This window comes from Eleginops maclovinus, chromosome 1 (genome assembly GCF_036324505.1).
Source record: "Eleginops maclovinus isolate JMC-PN-2008 ecotype Puerto Natales chromosome 1, JC_Emac_rtc_rv5, whole genome shotgun sequence".
Classification (NCBI taxonomy): Eukaryota; Metazoa; Chordata; class Actinopteri; order Perciformes; family Eleginopidae; genus Eleginops; species Eleginops maclovinus.
Window position 1 is genome coordinate 22,376,071 of NC_086349.1, and position 20,267 is coordinate 22,396,337.

At 41.3% G+C, this 20,267-nt stretch overlaps 1 protein-coding gene across 1 annotated transcript in view; it reads right to left on the minus strand.

The window, feature by feature from the left end:
• LOC134869369 (laminin subunit alpha-5-like) overlaps positions 1–18,824 on the minus strand; it is a 78,415-nt gene extending 59,591 nt beyond the window's left edge. The window contains 3 exon segments of the mRNA XM_063890937.1: positions 13,797–13,808; positions 13,810–13,950; positions 18,333–18,824. Of these exon segments, the coding sequence (XP_063747007.1) occupies positions 13,797–13,808; positions 13,810–13,950; positions 18,333–18,623 (444 nt within the window). The 5' untranslated portion in view covers positions 18,624–18,824.
• Positions 18,825–20,267: the final 1,443 nt, after the last annotated feature.

Below are 20,267 nucleotides of genomic sequence, written 5' to 3' on the forward strand. Positions count from 1 at the left end.
TGGTAGTAATATGTCTTGTCAATGCAACATAAACCCATATATTGCTTTATCAATTAATCAAAATACAGATGAGGTGAAATCAGTTCTTACCCCAAAATATATAACACAGTATGAACATAGCGACCAGGTGGAAGATCAAAATCACGCATCCAAGAAGGAACTACAAATATGGCGATTAAAGCACCAAACAAACTTCTGACAAATCCTACTCAAGGGGCCTTTAAGTTTCATAAATACAGTAATAAAATAAAATCCAGCAAAGGTTTTCTTTTTCTAAACTAATTGGCTGTTGGAATTATTTGGAAAAACACAAGGGTTGCACTAAATAAGTTACCCTGACCTCCCCACTCCCCGTCTGCAGAGAGGTTGAGGGTTATGGTCAGGAGCTGGCTGGGACTTAACACTAACTAAGGGGCTGTCATAACAGCCGAGATGCAGGTGTTGCCTCCTACATAAGAGATGGCTTGAACAGCATGAACAGTGCAAGGGCTCTGAAACTCACAAAAACTCAATGGCATGTAGCCTTGTTATTAATTACACCTGTGCTTTTCCTGCAGTGACCCGTCTAATTGTCTGCTGTGAACAAGGTCATTACACCGGCCCAGCGGGTTTTGTCCCAATAAAACTTAACGACTCTTTTATTGACTACACCAGCTATATAGATACTAGCGAGTCTGTCATTCGGTGCGTACAGTACGGCCGCCATCAAGCAGACAGACAGAAATGTTCTCCACCACGCCAAGCATTCCCAGTATGTGTCACAGTGTACGGCTGAATGTTAATGGGGAGTGCTGAGGCTTGCCAGCTGTTGGCTTCAATGGAACCAGTCCCAGTTGGTGCGGCTCTCAGCTTGTTTCCCTCAGTCGTTAATAAACACCTCTCTCTCTGTCAGTACGAACAAATGTCTGCATCTGTCTGCTTTGAAGGCCGGCGTGTTCACAGGGTCGCAGGTTCAACTCCTGACTTCCTTTCTATAAGATCCACCAACACACACACACACACACACACACACACACACACACACACACACACACACACACACACACACACACACACACACACACACACACACACACACACACACACACACACACACACACACACACACACACACACACACACACACACACACACACACACACACACACACACCACTCTCTTTCAAGTCGTGACCATAGCTTCTCAGTGTGATGAGGTTTGAAACGTGGACTTAACCCTGTGGAGCACGTCACCGTCTGTCACACTCTCTGAAATCTGACAAAGCCTCGTTTATCGGCTCGATGCGCTGGACACACACAGAGGGATGACGCCATGCACACACTCAAATAAGAAAATGTAAGTTGGTCTGTAAATTGATGCATCATTTCTAACATTTTTGAGGAAAATATTTGAATGTTGTTTGAAAAATAATAAGGTTTTGGTCGTAACTCTTCTAACCTTTTACTGTTTATACTTCACATATTGTATTTCAACTCCATACTATCAAGAGACATTAAAATGATGTGTAAAATGCAACCAACGCACATATCAACCCCCACAACCAATCGACCCCCACAACACAGACACACACATATATCCGTTCCACTCCCATTCACCGTTTTATGACTTAACTATGGGAAAACACTCCCTACTGTTTGCCATCCTTCCCTTCCTCCCATCCCTCAACCCCCCACTCCACTCCTCTGTTTGTAAGAGGAGGAAGACATTCTTGCAGCTACACAACTATAAGGCAAGATTCAGAACAATAACAGCAGCGCTTCATCAAAAACACACTCCTTGATTTTAGTAAGATCACTTCATTGGACAACATCATCCTGCAACACACATCTGTAACCCTGTCTGGACACTGTGATCAAACTACATTACGCCTATTATCTTAGTGCTTTATTGGCAAATCATCATTTGGCATCATATCAAAATACAAAAATCCCAAATAACCAACATGCTTGCTTGTTTGAGAAAAACATACAGAGGAAAAATATGGTTTGATCCCAGATAAAACATCCCTGACATCTTGACAAAAACCTCCTCTGGATTGAATCCCATTATTGAACATCTTTGATTTAAATCTGAGCACCTGATTCACTTATGTTCATCATTAGAAATGTAAAGAAAGATTAACTTTAACCCATTGACTTCTACTTCCTTTGTTTTCTGATTGCCTTCCTCCCCCACCCCTTCATGTCATTCACCAGCAAAGCAACTCAAACAGTCTGCTGGGGTTGACTTGGTTAAAGTCAATATTTACTGTCACATTAACAAGGGCAAGCCCCTTTCTTTGTCTCCACTTCACTTCTCCTTCTTACATTCAGTGGCTTTTTTGCTCGGTTTCTTCACATTTTATCATGTAAGGTCAACGTGTCTTCATCTTTTCTTCCGTACAATGGAGAACAATGATTAAAACAAATCTTGGAATGAATACGGAGGATTAACTTAAATACAAAGAAAAGATGCTAAAACTGCAGCTAAGTGTGGATCTCTGTCGAGCCAAACAAGCTTCTGTTTCTCTTCAGGGTGTCAAATTCAAATCAGAAGAGTCCTGAATGTTCAAGTGTATAAATAAGTCATTGGAGGTTTTATAGTAAACACAGTACGACAGATAAGTGCATCCCATCTGACTGCAGTTTTTCTATCTCCCTAAATGAGCTCATTGTGTGATAGCGGGCGGACATTAGCATCAAGCTATTCTTAGTCTGGCTTGGCAGAGCAGGAAGAAAATCGCTCAAAAGTCACTGGTGTCCTTCTGGGAGGACGAGCCTGGCATAGAAAGTGTTTTTCTGTCTGGGTTTTGTCTGTGGAAGAAGCAGCACACACTCCTCACACACTGCAACTGAACAAGATAATCTAGAACAAGATGACCAGTATTAAAATTGGTTTTGATTGTTGCCGAATCATAATTTCATCTATGGATCCACGATATTAACAAATAAATAGTCTGCCATCTTGGGGGTAAAAGCGTATTTGCTTCAACTAGCTGGATAGGAGTAACAAAATGAGTTCTGTTGTTGGTTGAGTAAAGAGCTTGTTGAAAATATCTGTTTAGCGTAGCACAAAGATTGATACTGAGGGATGCTACTACCATATCTCCCTAAAAAATAGCAAAACCTTTTTACACAATTGTATCTTTTTAATGTGAACATTACTTAACACATTTAGACACAGTTGGTTTCATCAAGATAGTTTATACATTTCCAAACAACAACAACAACAACAACCGCTTTCTCAGTGACTATACGTAGCATCTTAGAAGTCGTTCCCAAGATTTCTAAAAATGTCCACTTAACTTTGCCAATTTTGAACAAAATCCAGGTAATTTTTAAGGGTGCTGGAGACTAGCCTGCTACAGTAGCTTATAAGATAAAACTTGAATACTAAATCAATTCCACCTCTGTTGAAATCACATGTTTTCCTCTTTTGATGGAGGCTAGCTGTTCACCCCGTCTCCGGTCTCTGTGCTAAGCTAGGCAAAACAAAACTGGCTTCACAAAAACAGTCCGTATGTCCCCCTCGTCACTCCGAACCTTATCCCCTGTAAAAGTTGGCTAAAGGCTCTTCATGTGAAGGTTGTTGGTGTAATGTGTTTTTTCCCTCTGAGAATGTGTAAACAGCTTGACCGGACCTTGAAAAAGCTCAACATCCATTGAGAGAAAAAGCGAGGAAATTCTTCAGGACATTTTTCTCTCAGTGTAGGAGTTTTTTTAATTGAAACTAGATAATCAAAACCTCATCAACAAGGGTTACAGATGTTGATGCTGTTTGTTTGCATAGCCCTCAAGAGACTGATTAACCAATCGAATCTCCTTCTTTAATTAATTTCCCATTGAAACTCATTTCCTCTGTCCAAGAATCTAAGACCCTTCACCGGTATTCACAACCAACTGTTTTCCTCCATGTTTGTTCTCGGCAGACTCTCTGAATGGGTCAAACACTCTCACTGACACAATGGTGTGATAAAGGGCCCATTGACAAGTATTCTGAATGCAAAGTCATTGGGAGGGCCCAGGCCGCTGTTGCATCAAAAGGAGGTTGTAAGGGCGCGCAAACACCGCAAGACAATGTGACTGAGCTCAGTGCATGTTCTGGGTCAGTTCGTCTGGAGGAGAGAGCCGGCATGTTGGAGAGCTCCCCTATAGCCAATCATAAAGGTTGTGTGCAGCGGTATAATATAGGTTACATATATGATTCTGAAAGTATGGGAGAGTATGACGAAGCATGGGAGGCAATCCAAAAAGCCACATTTATAAACTACAGACACATACTCGAAGGACCAGGCTGTATCCGACAACCTTTTTTAATCCTCTTTAAACTTAAATTTCTAAATCCAAATAATGTTTTATGTCGGAAAATGCGTACAATAATAAGTTATCGTCTTCAAATGTCTTGATTTGTCCAACACACATTCTAAACCCGCAAAAAAATCAATTTAAGACCATAAACATTAGCAGGAAAAGGAGCAAATTGTCACCTATTTTGAACTGCAACCAGGTAAAGGTTGGCATTTTTGCTTATCATAGGAAGAACTGGTTGTCAAAAGTTATGCAAATGAGCCAAATCTGTATCATGTAAATGTTCTACAAGTGTTTGTGTTGTAGTAAATCTAATGAAAAGTAATTAGCATTCTATTTCCTGTTTTATTTTCCGAGCCTTCCTGGTGTTTGTCTTCCTAAAAAGCCGCAACTTTTAAAAGTCAAGCCCTTTTACTTCTTTTGAAACATTGATGTTTTGGATTGTTTTCATTGAGTAGAGTCAACATTCTAACGTCTTCCATTACTGGAGTTCACTTTTCCCTACAAGTCCATCCACCTCTATCCATCTCCGTCAGCTCTTTGCCCTCCAGTAGCAGGACAGGTGGAAGCTCCAACTGTCCGTCACAGTGATACCACTGAGTTACTGGGAGAACAGAAGGAGGGGATGAGGTTGAAAACTATAAAAGGAGGAGATGGAAGGGCAGCAGAAGAGAGAGAAGAAAGGATAGGTGGATGGAAAATATGAGCCGGCAGAAACAGGAGTGAGTGCAGTAAGAGATAAATGAAGAAATTAGAGAGTGAGTGTGTGTGTGTGTGTGTGTGTGTGTGTATGTGTATGTGTATGTGTATGTGTGTGTGTGTATGTGTATGTACAAATTGGTTAGGGCCGGTCATGGGGTTCAAAGCAGCAGGGAGGTAGGAACTGAAGAGCCCGGTAATGACCTTTGACCTGTGACAGATCAACAGGTTGGAACACACATCATGCATGATGACAGAGACTCACACTCACACTCACACTCACACTCACACTCACACTCACACTCACACACATACACTCAAAAGCATCAAAATAAAAAGAAAGTGTAGAGTCATGGGACGGGTTTTAAGGACTCAAATCAAATAAACGTCAACCATTGATGTTGAAGAAGTCAATCATTAAACACGGGGGGGGATCATGGTGACAATTAGACAAACCAATGAGGGGCAGGAACACGAGCGGGAGGCGTCCTCTCATAATTACTTCCTCAGCTTTTACACACACACACACACACACACACACACACACACACACACACACACACACACACACACACACACACACACACTTTGACATTTCAATCAAAGTTAGACTATGAATGGCTTCTTATTCTGTCTTCCACAGCTGGGGATCTTCTCCACTTCCCTCTCGCCTTCCTGTACTCCACCTCCTCCTTTTCTTCCTCCTACACTTTTACTCACTTCCCCCCTCACATAGCTCTGTTACTTTAGTCTCACTTCTTACCAACTTATTTTTCTTCTACGTTGTTTTTGGTTCATACAGTTAAGGTACATTTTCCCTGTCTAGGGTAAATAAGGCTCGTCTTGTCCATCTTATTTTTTCATTCCTCCAGGAATTTCTGCAGCTTCACCTCCATTTACCCTCTGGGGGTTTACACCACTTAGTTTTCGGGATTTTTAAACTAGTAAAATTAAATTTTCAGGCTGGCAAAGTTTTTCTATCAATCAAAAGTGAAGATATTAAGTTAAAAATGATGTAAAAAAGGAAGAAAAGTCAACATAAAACTATTTTTCCTAGGTACAAATAAAAATAAAACAGCATCAAACTCCAAAGAAGGTCAAAGACCGAAACACGTAAATATTGATTTATATTTCAGCTAATATAAGTGACCCTGTACAGTCATATAGCATCCGAAAGTATATTCATCTTGCTTGTGAAAACAGTGAGCAAAACTTACAGGAAACTAGGATGTTGCATTTATCTAAATTAATCAAAATACCAAACTGGAGCTCACAGTGAGGGTGTGGTAACCTTCCAACATCAACACGCTGAAATCAGCTACAACATACAGAAGCAGACGGCTAAAAACGACCTCGGAAATATCAGCCAACTATTTTGGACAACCAGCCATCCTCCCGTCCTCCATCCATCCATCATCCCTCCTTTATTCTGGTTTTGAAGTGGCATCAACTTTATCCCTCCTGCCCCTTTCTCTCTTTTCACTCAACACTGAATCACTCCTATTAAGGTCAGACTTTCTCTCTTTCTCTCGCTGTCTCTCTGCAACTCTTTCTCCCCCTCTCTGCTCATTTTCCTGCCCAGTACACATAATGAATGACTGAAAAATGTGTCAGCGTTTGTGTGAGAGGACAGCAGTTTCAGAGGCAACGTTTAACCCTGAGCGAGAGGGACCGACGGGAAAACAGGGGAATGAGTACATGGTGACAGAAATAAAAGTCATTACGGAGGATGAATCACTCCAACTGTTGACCCCTCAACATTACAACCAAGGAGCTAAAGAGGACAAAAGGTTTTATATCAAGAAATAGAAAGAGGGCCACTATCAAAGATCTGACTAAAATGTGTGGTTGAGTGAGTCATCGAGGAAAGTACAGCTACAGAACAAGACACAGGAATAAATCACTTTCTCAAAGACTTAATGATGATGGCAACATTTAAATCCTATATAGTGGCTCTCAGTGTGGCACATTAGTAGTAGGAAAAATTACAAAATGACCAACGTGTTGCTTTATGTAAAACCGTTCGCACACAAGAGAAGTCCTGAAAGCCGAAACATTTATCAAATTGTTACATTTTGCCTTTTCTTTGGCCCATTTACTTATTTTCAGGTTCGTATTTGCATTGTGTGCCTCTAGTGTGACATGTAAACATTATTTAATGTTCAAAAAGCTCTTTATTTTTCTCCTTCTGCCTTCTACCTCTTTTCAACCTCTGTCTGAAACCAGAGCCCAGTCTGCTCTGATTGGTTAGCTGGCTGCCTCTGTTTTGATTGGTCAACTGCTTAGATATGTCCCACCCCTTAGCCTCACATACAATGTGTTGGAACTAGCCAATAGAGGTGCAAGTGTTAGATAGTGATGTCACTTTGTTACAGAAGTAAACGAAGAAGTCCAATAGAGGCGTTTCAGAGGGAACTTTGTGATTTTAGCCTTTGCAGACCATTTACGTGCACAAAACATCACACACTACAGAAAAGGGAATACCCCAAAAAGCCTAGGGCCTCTTTAATTCCTAAATACATCTACAGTAAGTGGATTTATTGGAACAGACTCTAAACAGGGAGAGACTGAAGAAAGAATTTAGTCAGGAGAAAATGTGACAGAGGAATGATAGAGAAGTATTTGATGTCCTGTCAGATCCATCTTTATCCCCCTTTTTTTATTTCCATCATTACTGTGTCAGTCATCCCCTCCACAGAACCTTCTTTGTGGCTGAAGGGAGTCGCAGAGATGAGCGGAGAGATTACAATGCGAGGGAGAAAAAATTGGGAGACACATTACGGCGAATAAGAGATAATATCTTGAAAATTCTCACACGCCTTTAAAGAGCTGTGTGCTTGACTGGATGTTGTAAAACAGGCTCCACACACACACACACACACACACACACACACACACACACACACACACACACACACACACACACACACACACACACAGACACACACACACACACACACACACACACACACACACACACACACACCTGAAGTGTGCGTAAAAAAACAAATAAAACAAAAACACTGGAGTGGTCTGTAGGGAGCCAAACCACAGAAACCACCATGGTTCCCATGCTCCTCACTCGTTTATAGCAGAATTGGCAGAGGACACACTGATTATAATCAGCAAGCCACACACACACACACCCACCCACACACACACACACACACAGAAGTGACCGCAGTCTGTCCACTAACAGGCCGGCAGGCAGGATTTTTATGATGTAATCCATGAAATTGTCTTTTTGTTCCACTCAGCCTTGTGAATGGAGAAACTCCCATTTATCAGACGCACCATAATGCATCTCTGTTAGGGGTTACTTCCTGGTTTGGGCTTTAAAAATGATGAATGGCTTCACAGATTATCCGCCATTTATTTGATATAGTCTATTGCTGCTTAACTGTGGTTAGCATTTAAATGTCGGGGATATTAGACTTCTGACTGTTAGTTTATTACATGTTCTGTATTAAACAGATACTGGGCTGGACCGAGGGGACTTTTCTTTATCTTATAATTGCCCAAGCTCACCAAGGAATGTGATCTTAGTTGCGTCTTTGAAGATGTCTTCCGTTTGTCTTAAGGAAACATGAAGTTATTTCTGGTCTTTGTATATCTCACTGACTGATAGAACGACGTGCATCGCCTCAAATCCTTTGTTTAGTTGCACTTGAACGCACCACCCTGCATTTTGAAGCCGGCTGGAACATTTAAAAAGGTAACTCTGACGTTCAAACCACATCAAAAAGCAGGAAGCAGTCAATCAGGGGCAGTTGGCACGGCGCTCGCTCTTACGCACGGCGAACAAAAGGAGCTACCTCAACATCGTGTGTGGGTTTGTTTTTGTGTGTGTGTTTCTGTCCTTCTTTGTCCTGTAGGGAAACCTGCCAACACACCAGGAAATTAAGGGCATTTGATGGTGAGACACATTGTAATCTTGCAGCCTTCACTAATCTACTCTATTTAGGTTCTGTATTATTGCTAGAATAAATGAGCAAATCTGCAATATTTCACTATTTTGCAACACTTGATGTTATGACCAAGGTTTGGGCATATTTTCTTTCCTAAGGAGGACAAACATGCATTGAAAAGTTGCCAATTTAATAATGAAATGGCTCAGAGTTATCATTGTGGTGCACTCCATTTTTTTTATATTCTGTGAACTTTCCCTTTAGATATCTTCAGCGATAAACTAACAATTCAAATCCCTTGAATTACAGAAAGTCTAATACAGCTCCCTGCAAGACTTTGACATGTGTGATTTACTCAAGGTGGGAGGATTATGGAAAATAGAAGACCTCACCTGGAGAAAATGCTAACACACACACAGACAGAGAGACACACACACAAGCCTATATTGTCTCTAATAATAGGCTGCTGAAATAGACAAACATCCCCTGTTCTGTCATCTCCTCCCCTCCTCTTTCCATGCCCTCACTCTCCTTCCTCTTCTTCACCTCCATTTTTCTTCTCCACTTAAACCCTCCTTCCTGTCCTCCTCTTTCCCATGTTCTAGCCCTCCTCCGCCGCCTCCTCAAACTTTTCCTGGGAGTTGTGTTTCACCTTGCCTTCATGCTGGGCTTCTCCCTCTCCAATTGGTCTCCTTGCTTTTTCCATCTCCATCCCCCTCCTCCACCTCTTTATCTGCTCCCTCTCTCCCCTCCCCCTTTACCTGTGATTACAGAATCCTTTCCACTATAAGTACCTCAGGAATGACATCTCTGCATAGAGTGAAAACAAAACAACATTACATTGCGATAAGATCACACATCAGCCGAGGTAAAGACAATGGTGACTTGTGTCGAGCTATATGACTTCATAAGATGTTTTCCTCCTGCAGTTCATCATGTAGCTGTCCTTCCTCCTCCATCTCGTTCTCCCTCCTTCTTCCCTGACATCCCCAGTGTGCAGATATATATAAACTACAACTATAAATCGTGATGTGTCATGTTTTTAAGACACCTGTGCATTTCAAATTAAAATGGTGCGAATCAACCATTTTCTTGGGAATATTTCTTTTGTGGAGTAGCGCCAAATTAACCTGAGGTCATTGGATTATTCCGTCTAGTAAGAGATACTGTAATATGTGTTGCTTCCAAATGAAGGCTGCAACAGTTATTTACATTTTTGATTCATCTTTTGGTCAATAAAATCTCAGAAAATGGTAAAAGAAAATCTCTTAAAGTCTAAAAAGGTGTCTTTGAATGTTGTTTTGACCAGTTTTTAATCCAAAACGGAGGAAAATAAGGAAAATCAAAATATAACAGCCTGAAAAGCATTATCTGCTACATTTTTATGAAAGTTTAATTGCTTAGAGATTTTGTAGCACAATCTCTGTGTGCGTTTTGAATTGTCTTTGTTTGTCTTAGTTGAACTGAAACATTCAAATAGTGTCATAAATGGAAAGATGTCAATATAGAAGACAAAAGAGGGAGACAGAAGAGGAGAGTGTGTTCCCATTTTTCAGGAAAAGGACTCGCAAGATAAAGAGCTGAAGTAATGAGAAAGAGGATAACGGTGAAGAGGTATGAGAGCAGGAGATAGCAGAAGAAAGAAGACAGGAAGGTGGAGGAGATAGAAACGGTCTATATCGGGCGGTGTGTTATCCTTAAAGATATGCTAAATAAGTGCTACAGATATAGAAAGAGAGGAGGAGGAGAGGGAGAAGTGTGTGAACTGATACACCTTATTTAAAGGTCTGACACATAAAAAAGTAGGTTAGAAGAAGAAGGAATTAGAAAAGATTTAGCAAAAGTAATTTAAGCTGCAGCATTCTTTAAAGATACCACAGACGGTCTTCAGATTCCAGTGAGATATGTTTAATAAACTGAGCGTTGGGGGCTGCAGTCTGTGCTTGGTACACCTGATGCAGTAACGCTCCAATGTACTGATAGTTACGTTTATTTACTGATAACTTAATTAAACATCATGGTGAACTGATCTGCTCTTTTCTTCCAAGGCTGCTTCCCATTCTGAAACGGCATTGACCTGAAAGCACTTCAGACTAATGTTATCACCGGTGTAGTTTAAGTGTTTTAAAACATCATAGTGTTGCATTTAAGTAGAGAGAAATGCAGAAACTTCAAAACCTCAAGATGCATATCATGGTGCAAAGTATGGACACCCACATTTACTCATTTCTGACTGCTGAACTCTTCATTGTGCATCTACAGGCATTATTCCTCCTCTCTTCTGGTATCAGGATTTCATTCAGATGTTGAACCTGGCTGCAGGGATTTGCCCGTTCAGCCACTTTGAGGTCAAAAGCTGATGTTCGGCTTACCATTGACAATCCAGTTCATCCCCAAGGTGTTGGATGGGGTTGAGATCCGCTCTTTGTGCAGGGCAGTCAATTTCTACCACACCAAATAGGGCTTTCCCAAACCTTTACCCTGAAGTTGCATACATTGTATTCTGCATTGAAATTGAAATCATTTCAAACAGTATAGCTGAGTCAAAATGAAACAACTAGTGTGCTCATATTTCTGGCCAGAATAGTATGTATAAACTTAAAGCAGCAGTTTGACATTTTATGCAAAATAAGCTTCTTTGTTGGGATTTAGATAAGAAAAACAATTCCACTCTGTATGCTAATCTTAGCAGAATAATTAGAAAACAGAGGGTACAATTAGTCAAATGTAACAGAGTCCTCCAACTAAGATCTCAAAAGCTCATTAATTAACTTGGTTCATTTGATTTGTTCAATCCCCACAACCACACTCCTTCCTGATGGCAAAATTAGCAAAGTGGGGCCAATTTTCCTGAGGAAAAATGATAGGGTTTACACCAATGAGAGAGAGAGAGGGAGAGAGAGAGAGAGAGAGAGAGAGGGAGAGAAGAGTTGGAGGTAATGTAACAAGCATACCCCTCTGCAGGTTGAGACAGGTTAACTGACATTCCAATCTCTCCCCCTCTTTCTCTTTCATTCAAGCAGAGGTAGGGGGGTTAGGTAGGTGTGTGTGTGTGTGTGTGTGTGTGTGTGTGTGTGTGTTTATAGGGGTCTTCAACACACTCTGAGCCCTGACACACACACACACCCTCTTGTAAGCCCTGGCCTTAGCCCACCTACATTCTTTCAAGACAAAACGGCAACCTGGTAACTAGAGACCCTCCCCCTCCTCTCCTTCCCCCCTTTCTCTCTCCCTCTCTTCTTTAAGCTATGTTTTAGGCCTCGATGCCACCCAGAAAAACATTTTGTTGCAATGTTACCTGTAAACATTTTTTAACAGATGAAGATAAAGCTTCTTCCGGCAACACAGCAGCCATGTAGCATCGAATCAAAGATAATGCTGCAAATCAGTTGGTTTTGTTCCATTAGTACCTTTATATCTTTCAGGTATCAGTGTCTGGTCCTTCTTAAACTCTCTTTGAATTCAGTTGAACCTTGAGAAATCCTCTTCACGAAAGACATGCAGCAAAAAAAAAAGCATTTTCATTATAAAAACTGATTTAGCCAATATAACAACAGATGCTAATATCGCTGTTTATTTCCAACATTTTAGAGTGCAGAGCAAAACATAACACGGTTTTCAATCCTGTCCAGAATAACACTGCACGTAGCTTGCATGGCTGTCTTTATAAAAGCTTTTACCAGCTGAACACAGCGACAGCTCTGAGCTCCTCTACCGAAACCTTCAACCTTAAAAGAGAGGAGAAGCAGGGGGGAAGGAGGTGAAGAGAGAGGATATAGGGAGGACAGCTGGAAGAGGGATGGGGAAACTGAATGCCATGACAGAAAACACTCTTGTCAAGTGCACACACACACACTAGACCGGACCGGACACACACACACAGTGAATGTCTCAGTGCTGCTGAATGAGGAGGGCACTCGAGCAGGAGAGCCTGGCACAAAAGAGTCGCATTGAGAAACATAAAAGGTTGTTCAAGAGCAACGTTCAAAAAACACCGAAAGGTCAACGTGGAGGCAGAGTGAAGCTTTCCTGTACTGTGTGAGTGCCTGAGTGTGTGTGCTGAACATCTGTGTGTGTGTGTGTGTCATATTCACTAGTACAGCAGACAGAAGCCGCAGCCAAAAACAACTTCTCTAAATCAAATCAGACTGAAGCGTTAATCACTTGGTTTTTCTTTTAGGACACAGGGATGTGGGAGGCTGATTTATCATTGAGAAACTAAACCACTTCATGGGCTCACATTTATTTTGACCAGAGGGGGAAAGGCTGAACTGGTTAAGGGGCTTTGGCTGCAATCCAATCAGCCTCATTTGTAGTTTAATTGTGCAAGCACACAATGGTTAAATAACTCTTTGAATGGGATTGAATTTAACATCTTAGCATTATTCCTGAGAGGCACATTTTCCAACCTTTCAAAGAATATGGTGACTTCTAGTTTAACAATCCTAGAGAACACAACATCACCCAGAATGTAGACTGGACAGTTTTGTAGCCGAATGTTTACAGAGCACACCATCTAAACAGTTTCATTCCAGCTCTGGGCATTATGTTGCATGTCATTAATGCAAAAGTACCAAAAATAAATCTTAAAATAAATAGCTTGAAGGTTTGATGATGATGTCAAATCTGAAGCTCAATAAGTTAATTTAAAATTCTAAATGATGTGGTAATATTTCATGTTCATTTCAATAAAAAAGAAGGTAATTCACTACAAAACTTATGGTGTTGCACAAAAGAATTCAAACATTCTGACATTTCAGAACAAACTATAGAGGAAGAGCGTACTGTAATACTGTAGAAGAAGAATAAAACAGTAGAAGAAGAGTGAAACATACTGTACAGGGAGAGCATGACACACAGTAGAGATCGAGTAAAAGCAGCACGAATATTTAATGGGTCCTACCTGTCCGAGGTCCTAGGGTGACGTTGACCTCGTTGAACTCGGTGTTGCGGGACAGAGGCGGGCTCTGCCACCATCGCTCCGTCCCGTCGATGGCGTTGGTGATGGGGTGGGCGCGATCGCTCTCGCCCTGGCTGCAGATGTCACAGTATTGGCCCTGAGGAGATCAGAGACAGAAATGTATCAAACTTCAGTTGAGAATATGAGGTTTTTATAAGGCTCCAAATCTGAAACCTTCCGGTGTCCAGTCTCACACCCAGAGCTCTACTTGAGACCTTGAGGAAATCCTTTTCCACTTTTCTCACTTTCCAGCTGTTTCAACCGGAATTTGGATTATTTTTCATCAAAAAATTTAATTTCCATGGCTGTTTTCCCTCTTATTTGCAGATGTACTGTGAAGACAGGATTTCAGTGTCTTGCTCAGAGACACTTTGTTACTGACTAACACCCATTGGCTATTGTGTGATTTTTCCCTTCACTCAGTTACAGCCCTCTCTAACTACGAAAAACAGCAGCACAATGTTTTTCAGTCACAGTAAACTTCTATGAAAAGAAAAAAGATGTCCCTCAAACATTTTCCCCTGAAGCCACCGGGGTCATGTTTCTTATATTCCAGCAGAGAGGTGACTCCACTCAGGTTACTGTAACAGTGAGGCGCTTGCTTCTTCTGTATTTCTGCCGGTATAAGTTTTAATGTGTCATAATAAATGTTTCTTTTCCTCAGTCTGACTGTCTTGTGCTAAACTGACATTCTAATACCAAAACCACAGGAAAAGTTGACCTCCTAACCCTTTTTTACCTTTGATAAACTTCTCTCAGTGGCATTTATAACCATTGAAGCAGCCATAACCTAGCCTAACCTAGGTTGGTGTTACAAAACCTAAAACATTTCAGCATACTTTTAAAATTAGCTCTAAAGCTAAGAGGTGATGTCCACTTTAAGTGTCCTCTCAACTTCTTGGTTCTTCAAGGCAATCCAGATTCTGAGCTAATCCCGTTTAGTTGTCGGAGCGTTTAACCCCGACCACTGCTGGCTATGTAAGCGTTAGCATAAACTAAACAAGCGTGGACCTGAACAAAAGCCCAGGTTAGGGGATGTTATCACTGCAGGTCACTGAGGTCAGAGGTCACAGCTCTCTATCTCACTCTACTGCCCAAAAAGCCTTTACCTGTCCCCTGTCTTACTCTGCACACTTCCCAGATATCACCTGTCAATCAATGTCAATTCACATTTGCCTCAACTTGGTATTGAGTAAATTACGAATCATTCTCTCCAATTAGTCATTGTGTGACAATGACTATTACCTCGTCACAGCAAATTACATTTACTTTTATTTTCATTTTTATGGCTTGTGAAATTAAGGTTTTTGAGTGACAAATTAAGCTCTTTTGAGAGCAAGTTCTAGCAATTCTATTAAAAACGGTGTTAATACATATGTATGATTGATTCATTGAGATTACAATTTATCAAATACTCCACTATGTGACACATTTTGGATACTCTTAGATATATTGTATTGTTTCTGTGAAATTGTTGGCATTTTTCACACTTTTTAAATGTGTTTGTATTTTCCACTTTCCCCCTATTACAATCTGTCTTTGGCCTTCTTCTTTCCGTCAGTACTTGTAATTAACTAAATATATCTTTCAGTACTAATTTGTCTGATGCTGTCAGCTAAATTGTAGACCACAGAAACATTAAAGAAGAAAGGAAATCCCCTCCAATCACAGGCTGAACGCAGGGATAATTATGATCCACAACCATCGTGAGAAGCTGCTTCTCAGGTTGAGTGATTTAAAATAACGAACAATAAACAAGCTGATTTTCTACCAGAGGTATTTGAAAAGAAAAAGGTAGGTGTTTTAGTGATGTGTCAGGAAGGCTACTTCTGTATTTCAGTCTGGCTGTCAAACTGCATTTCACCCTATTCTGTTCTTTTTTCAAAGGACATGTCCAATCCTCTCGTCACTTTCTTTTAAAAGAAAAAGGCCACCTGGAAATGGACATGTAGAGTATGTTCCCCTCTCTCTCCCTGTTGAACACACTCCTTAAGTCAATCTTTCTTACCATTTCTTTCCTTTCCTCAACCTTTCAGAGAAAACTCTCGAACACTGCCCCAAGGATACAAATTCCTAACTCAGTGACGGACAAAGATTTGTCAGTCAACACCTGCCACTTCTATCTTTTTCTCGCTCTCAAAAAAATGCAATGCTTTTCTTGTTCCTCCTTTAACTCCTTCTACATCATAAAGGTTTGAATGTTTTACATTTTCACCTGCTTCCATCATACATGGCCACAAGCCACATTAAAAGGTGAATGCTGTGTCAGATTCTGATGTGAAAATGCACCTTTTTTTTTACAATAACGAAATAAATTCCCAATGGCACAAGCATCATGACCAATAATTGCAGATTTAATTCAGCTAACTGGTACAATCACTGCTTTTATCGATACAGCTCAACCACTACCAGTCTCATTAAAGTAAATCTAGCTCACACACTTAACTACACACTTAGACACACACAACCCCCCTCCACCGGTAGTCCTCCTCCTGCTGTTTTTAATTAATAAATACACTCCCACATCTTACTGTCAAATCAAAACAGGATTAACTTCAACACAGGAGTGTCTGTGTTTTCTGGTGAGGTGTGTGTGTGTGTGTGTGTGTGTGTGTGTGTGTGTGTGTGTGTGTGTGTGTGTGTGTGTGTGTGTGTGTGTGTGTGTGTGTGTGTGTTTTCAGAGGCTGCAGTAACACAACAAGTGGGCCAAGCCACGGCAAAGTGGGCTAGGCTAAACCTCTTACCCCAGACACATAAAGCACCAATCCCTGAGCTAATGGCCAGATTTCTGGGGTTCATTTCAGAGATTTCCTGAGCTAATTATGAACCACTTCAGCCACACTGCCTGCTCGAGAAAAGACTGAGAAAAAAAAACTTTGATGAGAGAATATTTGCTCTAATCCTCAGTGTGGAGAAGCTGAAGTGGGTCAAATGTGGTCGAGATCAAGCAGGCTACCGCAGAGAACATGACACCATTGTGCCAATTCACCAGATGGATTGAAGATAATTACAGAGTAAAATATATAATTATCTCCGTCTTTCTTTTATATAAAAGTGGGATTATTGTATTGCTTTGTAGTTCTTATGGTTAAGTTTTAATAAAACAGCTTGAAAGCTTGGAGGAATCTTGAAAAGCCAACCCCACAGGGCACATTTTTTGGGGGGTTTTGTTTGCCTCGGTCTTTTAACAAACAAACAACGTTTCAGCCTGCCTGCTGTTCATTCTCAGTCTTTAAGTCAATCTACATCTCAACTTTCTGATGTCTGATCTCTTTTAATTACAGTTCAATGGTCATTTATTCTATAGCTTTCACTTTGCCAATACTCCTCATCAGCCAGGATTTACAAATGACAGAATGTCTTAGTTCATTTCTGTCTTGTAAAAAACGACCATCACCACAAGAGGAAGCAGCGCTCAGGTCTTGATAATCTCGCGGTAACAGAGCGGATAAACTCGGTCCGATTGGAGGACACGGGTCAGTCCCCGTGAGGAATGCGAGAAACAGGTGGGAGAGAGAAGGAGAGAGAGAGAGAAGGAGAGAAAGGCAATAAGCCTGCATGTTCACGCCCAGAGGCTTTCTATAATGGTTAACCCATGAGACTGCAATACTCCTTTGTGAGTCAACTAGTGATACATAGAGGCCTGAACATCAAACACACAATGGTTTTTACAGCCTCATCATCACATTAAAAACCCTTCTGTAAAACCCACGTGAAACTTCAGGCATGATGTGGAAACTAGCTGAGTTTGTGTGGAGTTTGAGTGAAATGCTGCCTGTTCTTATATAAGTGGTCTGTGTTAAGTGTTGCCAAGTCCTACAAAGCAAGCAGTGCATGAAATAATGACTTGGCACAGCAGTTGGAGATTCATGCACACTGCTGACCCCCACTGTTCAACTCTCTACTCTGAAGGCAGTCAAGTGTGTAGGTTGGCATCCGCAACAAGTCTAACATAACACAACTGGAGCGAAACATGCAGTTCGGAGGTAGAGGACTAGAATATCAGAGGGGTGGACACCAGAGGGGATACAAATGTCATCACATACCCTAAATCTGATACAATCAAGTGCTTAAAGAAGACTGATGCAATAAAATAGGATCACTGTAGGCTCAGTATAGGTCGTTTACATACTGAAAGCAATGCAACCTGGGTGGTTAATGCTCCTATACAGACATATTATAGAACACCTATAACACCATTGAGAACCAAACACACTCTCTGCATTTAGGAACAAGCAAAACTGCTATTAAAATCGCCAAATTCACTTAAAATGTTCAATTGAGCATGCACCAACAAGCCTGGAATACATAAATATGGGACATATATGAATATAATATGGCCAGCTCAACTGCCATTAACCCTATAGGCTAAAACAAGTATGTTAAGAAAGTAACTCTCCTTAGTCCAATACAACTTATAGTCCACTTCTGAGCAACAAATGCGGGAATATGGCTATTATAAAGTTCTGCCCTGCTCACCTGGATGGTCTGGCTCGGGTCCCCGGACACCGGGCCTCCCACCAACTTGCAGTACAGGTCCTGCACGCTCCTGCCGGTTTCCTCCTCTCCGCAGGTCGCCGTGGCGCTGATCTTGGTGCCCTCGGCCAGGTTAAAGTATGGTGGGTGCAGGCTGTATCCGTTCACACCGTTGGTCGATAGCTCCTGCGCCTTCGCTAAGTGGCCGCAGGACAACAACAGCGGCCAGAGCAGCAGCGCGACCCACGTTTGGGTGCGCAGATCCGGGGAGAGCGCCACCGGTCGGCTCGCCATCAGGTCCACCTGTTCGCTCGATCCGGTTGAAATAAAAAAAAGTTTGAGGACTAAAACAAATCTTAGTAAAAGAAGTAGATGAACCGTTAACTCGTGAGGAATAGGGACATTTGTAGGGAAATGTAGAAAGAAAGAGAGGAAGAGAAGTTAGTTTGTAAGTCCCGGAGAGCGGAGCGTCGAGGTTTCTGTCCTCTCTCCGTGTCGCTCCACCAGGCACCTATTCCAACTCTAACTGACTCACCCTACCTCCTCTCTCACCCTGCCCCCCTCTCTGTTGGCCCGTCCCCAACGGTTGGAGGAGGGCACAACTTCCACCAGCGCTTACTTAGAAGGGCTTGAGTTAGGTACATCATTCACGGGTAATTAACTGGCTCAAATAAAGGCACATGGGCAGTATTGATCCATTGATCAATTTGATTTACAGTTATTTTTCTTACTCTTTGTGATGGATTATTCCCTTTAAACTTTGCTTTCCATTGTCATTATGTTATCCAATAAAGTTATTTTTCTCTCTTTGTTTCCTTTAATGCAATTAAACAGTCAATCCTGCATCATTGCACCCACCATGTGGCTAAACAACAAATGGGAAATCAAACCACAAAGAGAATGGGCATCCAGACTGCTCCTCAAACACACAAACACAAACAAACACACACAGACAGGTGTCCTTAACAAACATGCAAACACACACACTGACGGCCACACACTCAGACCCTGTAAGGAATAGGAAGAAAGTATACATATGGATTACAAATATAATATGGAGTGAATTTGAAAAGTGTCACTGTTTTATCTACATCTACAGTATGTAGTGGAGCGATAAATTGCAGATTGCCAATTCAGACACAAATTACTTGTAAATATGAATCACTTTCCATTTAAATGACTTTTGCTTGGGTGTCGTACATTTTAAGCATCACAATTAATTATTGATTGGACAACTTTGACAAAGTAATCTTGTGTTTCAGCTAACCTTTTTTCCGGAGCATTTTCCCGCCTCTATCGTGGAGTTATCAGCACATAATCTGTTTATTTTTATGACCACCTGTTAGGTCACCAAAGTTAAATAGTTAGAGGGTCACATGATAACATGACAACTGAGCAAACTCTAGCTGCTGAAATGAACCTTGATGAGTCAAGATTATTTTGTCATATAAACATGGTGTTGTGTAGTTATTTGGCGTGTTGGTAGGGGAAACGTGAATGCAGCAACACATTTACGATATGTTGCTGAAGTCATTGCTGTTTATTTTTTTTAGAAGATCTGAAACTGTTTGTTTGTCTGTTGAACCTCCAGGAGACAGTAGACGGCCCGTCATTCTTCTTCTATGTTTATAATCCGTCCTCCTCTCCCTCTGTAATCTCGTCCCTCTCCCTGGGAGCTGTCACTTCGTCCCATACAGACTTTTGTCTTCTTGCTCCTGTTGCTGTCGGTCAGAGTTGCCCTAAGTGTCGAAGAGACAGAAGGAGAGAAAAACAGTGTGTCCACTTAGTATTCCTTCTCGACACACTCTCTCCAACTTGAAATTAATCATGTCACAGCATAAAAGACTCAGTCCTTCCACCAGAATAGTCTCCTTTACCTACTGTCTACATTTTGAATCCACCGGAAGCTGCTGTCGTCCATCTAAATAAGTTGTTCCA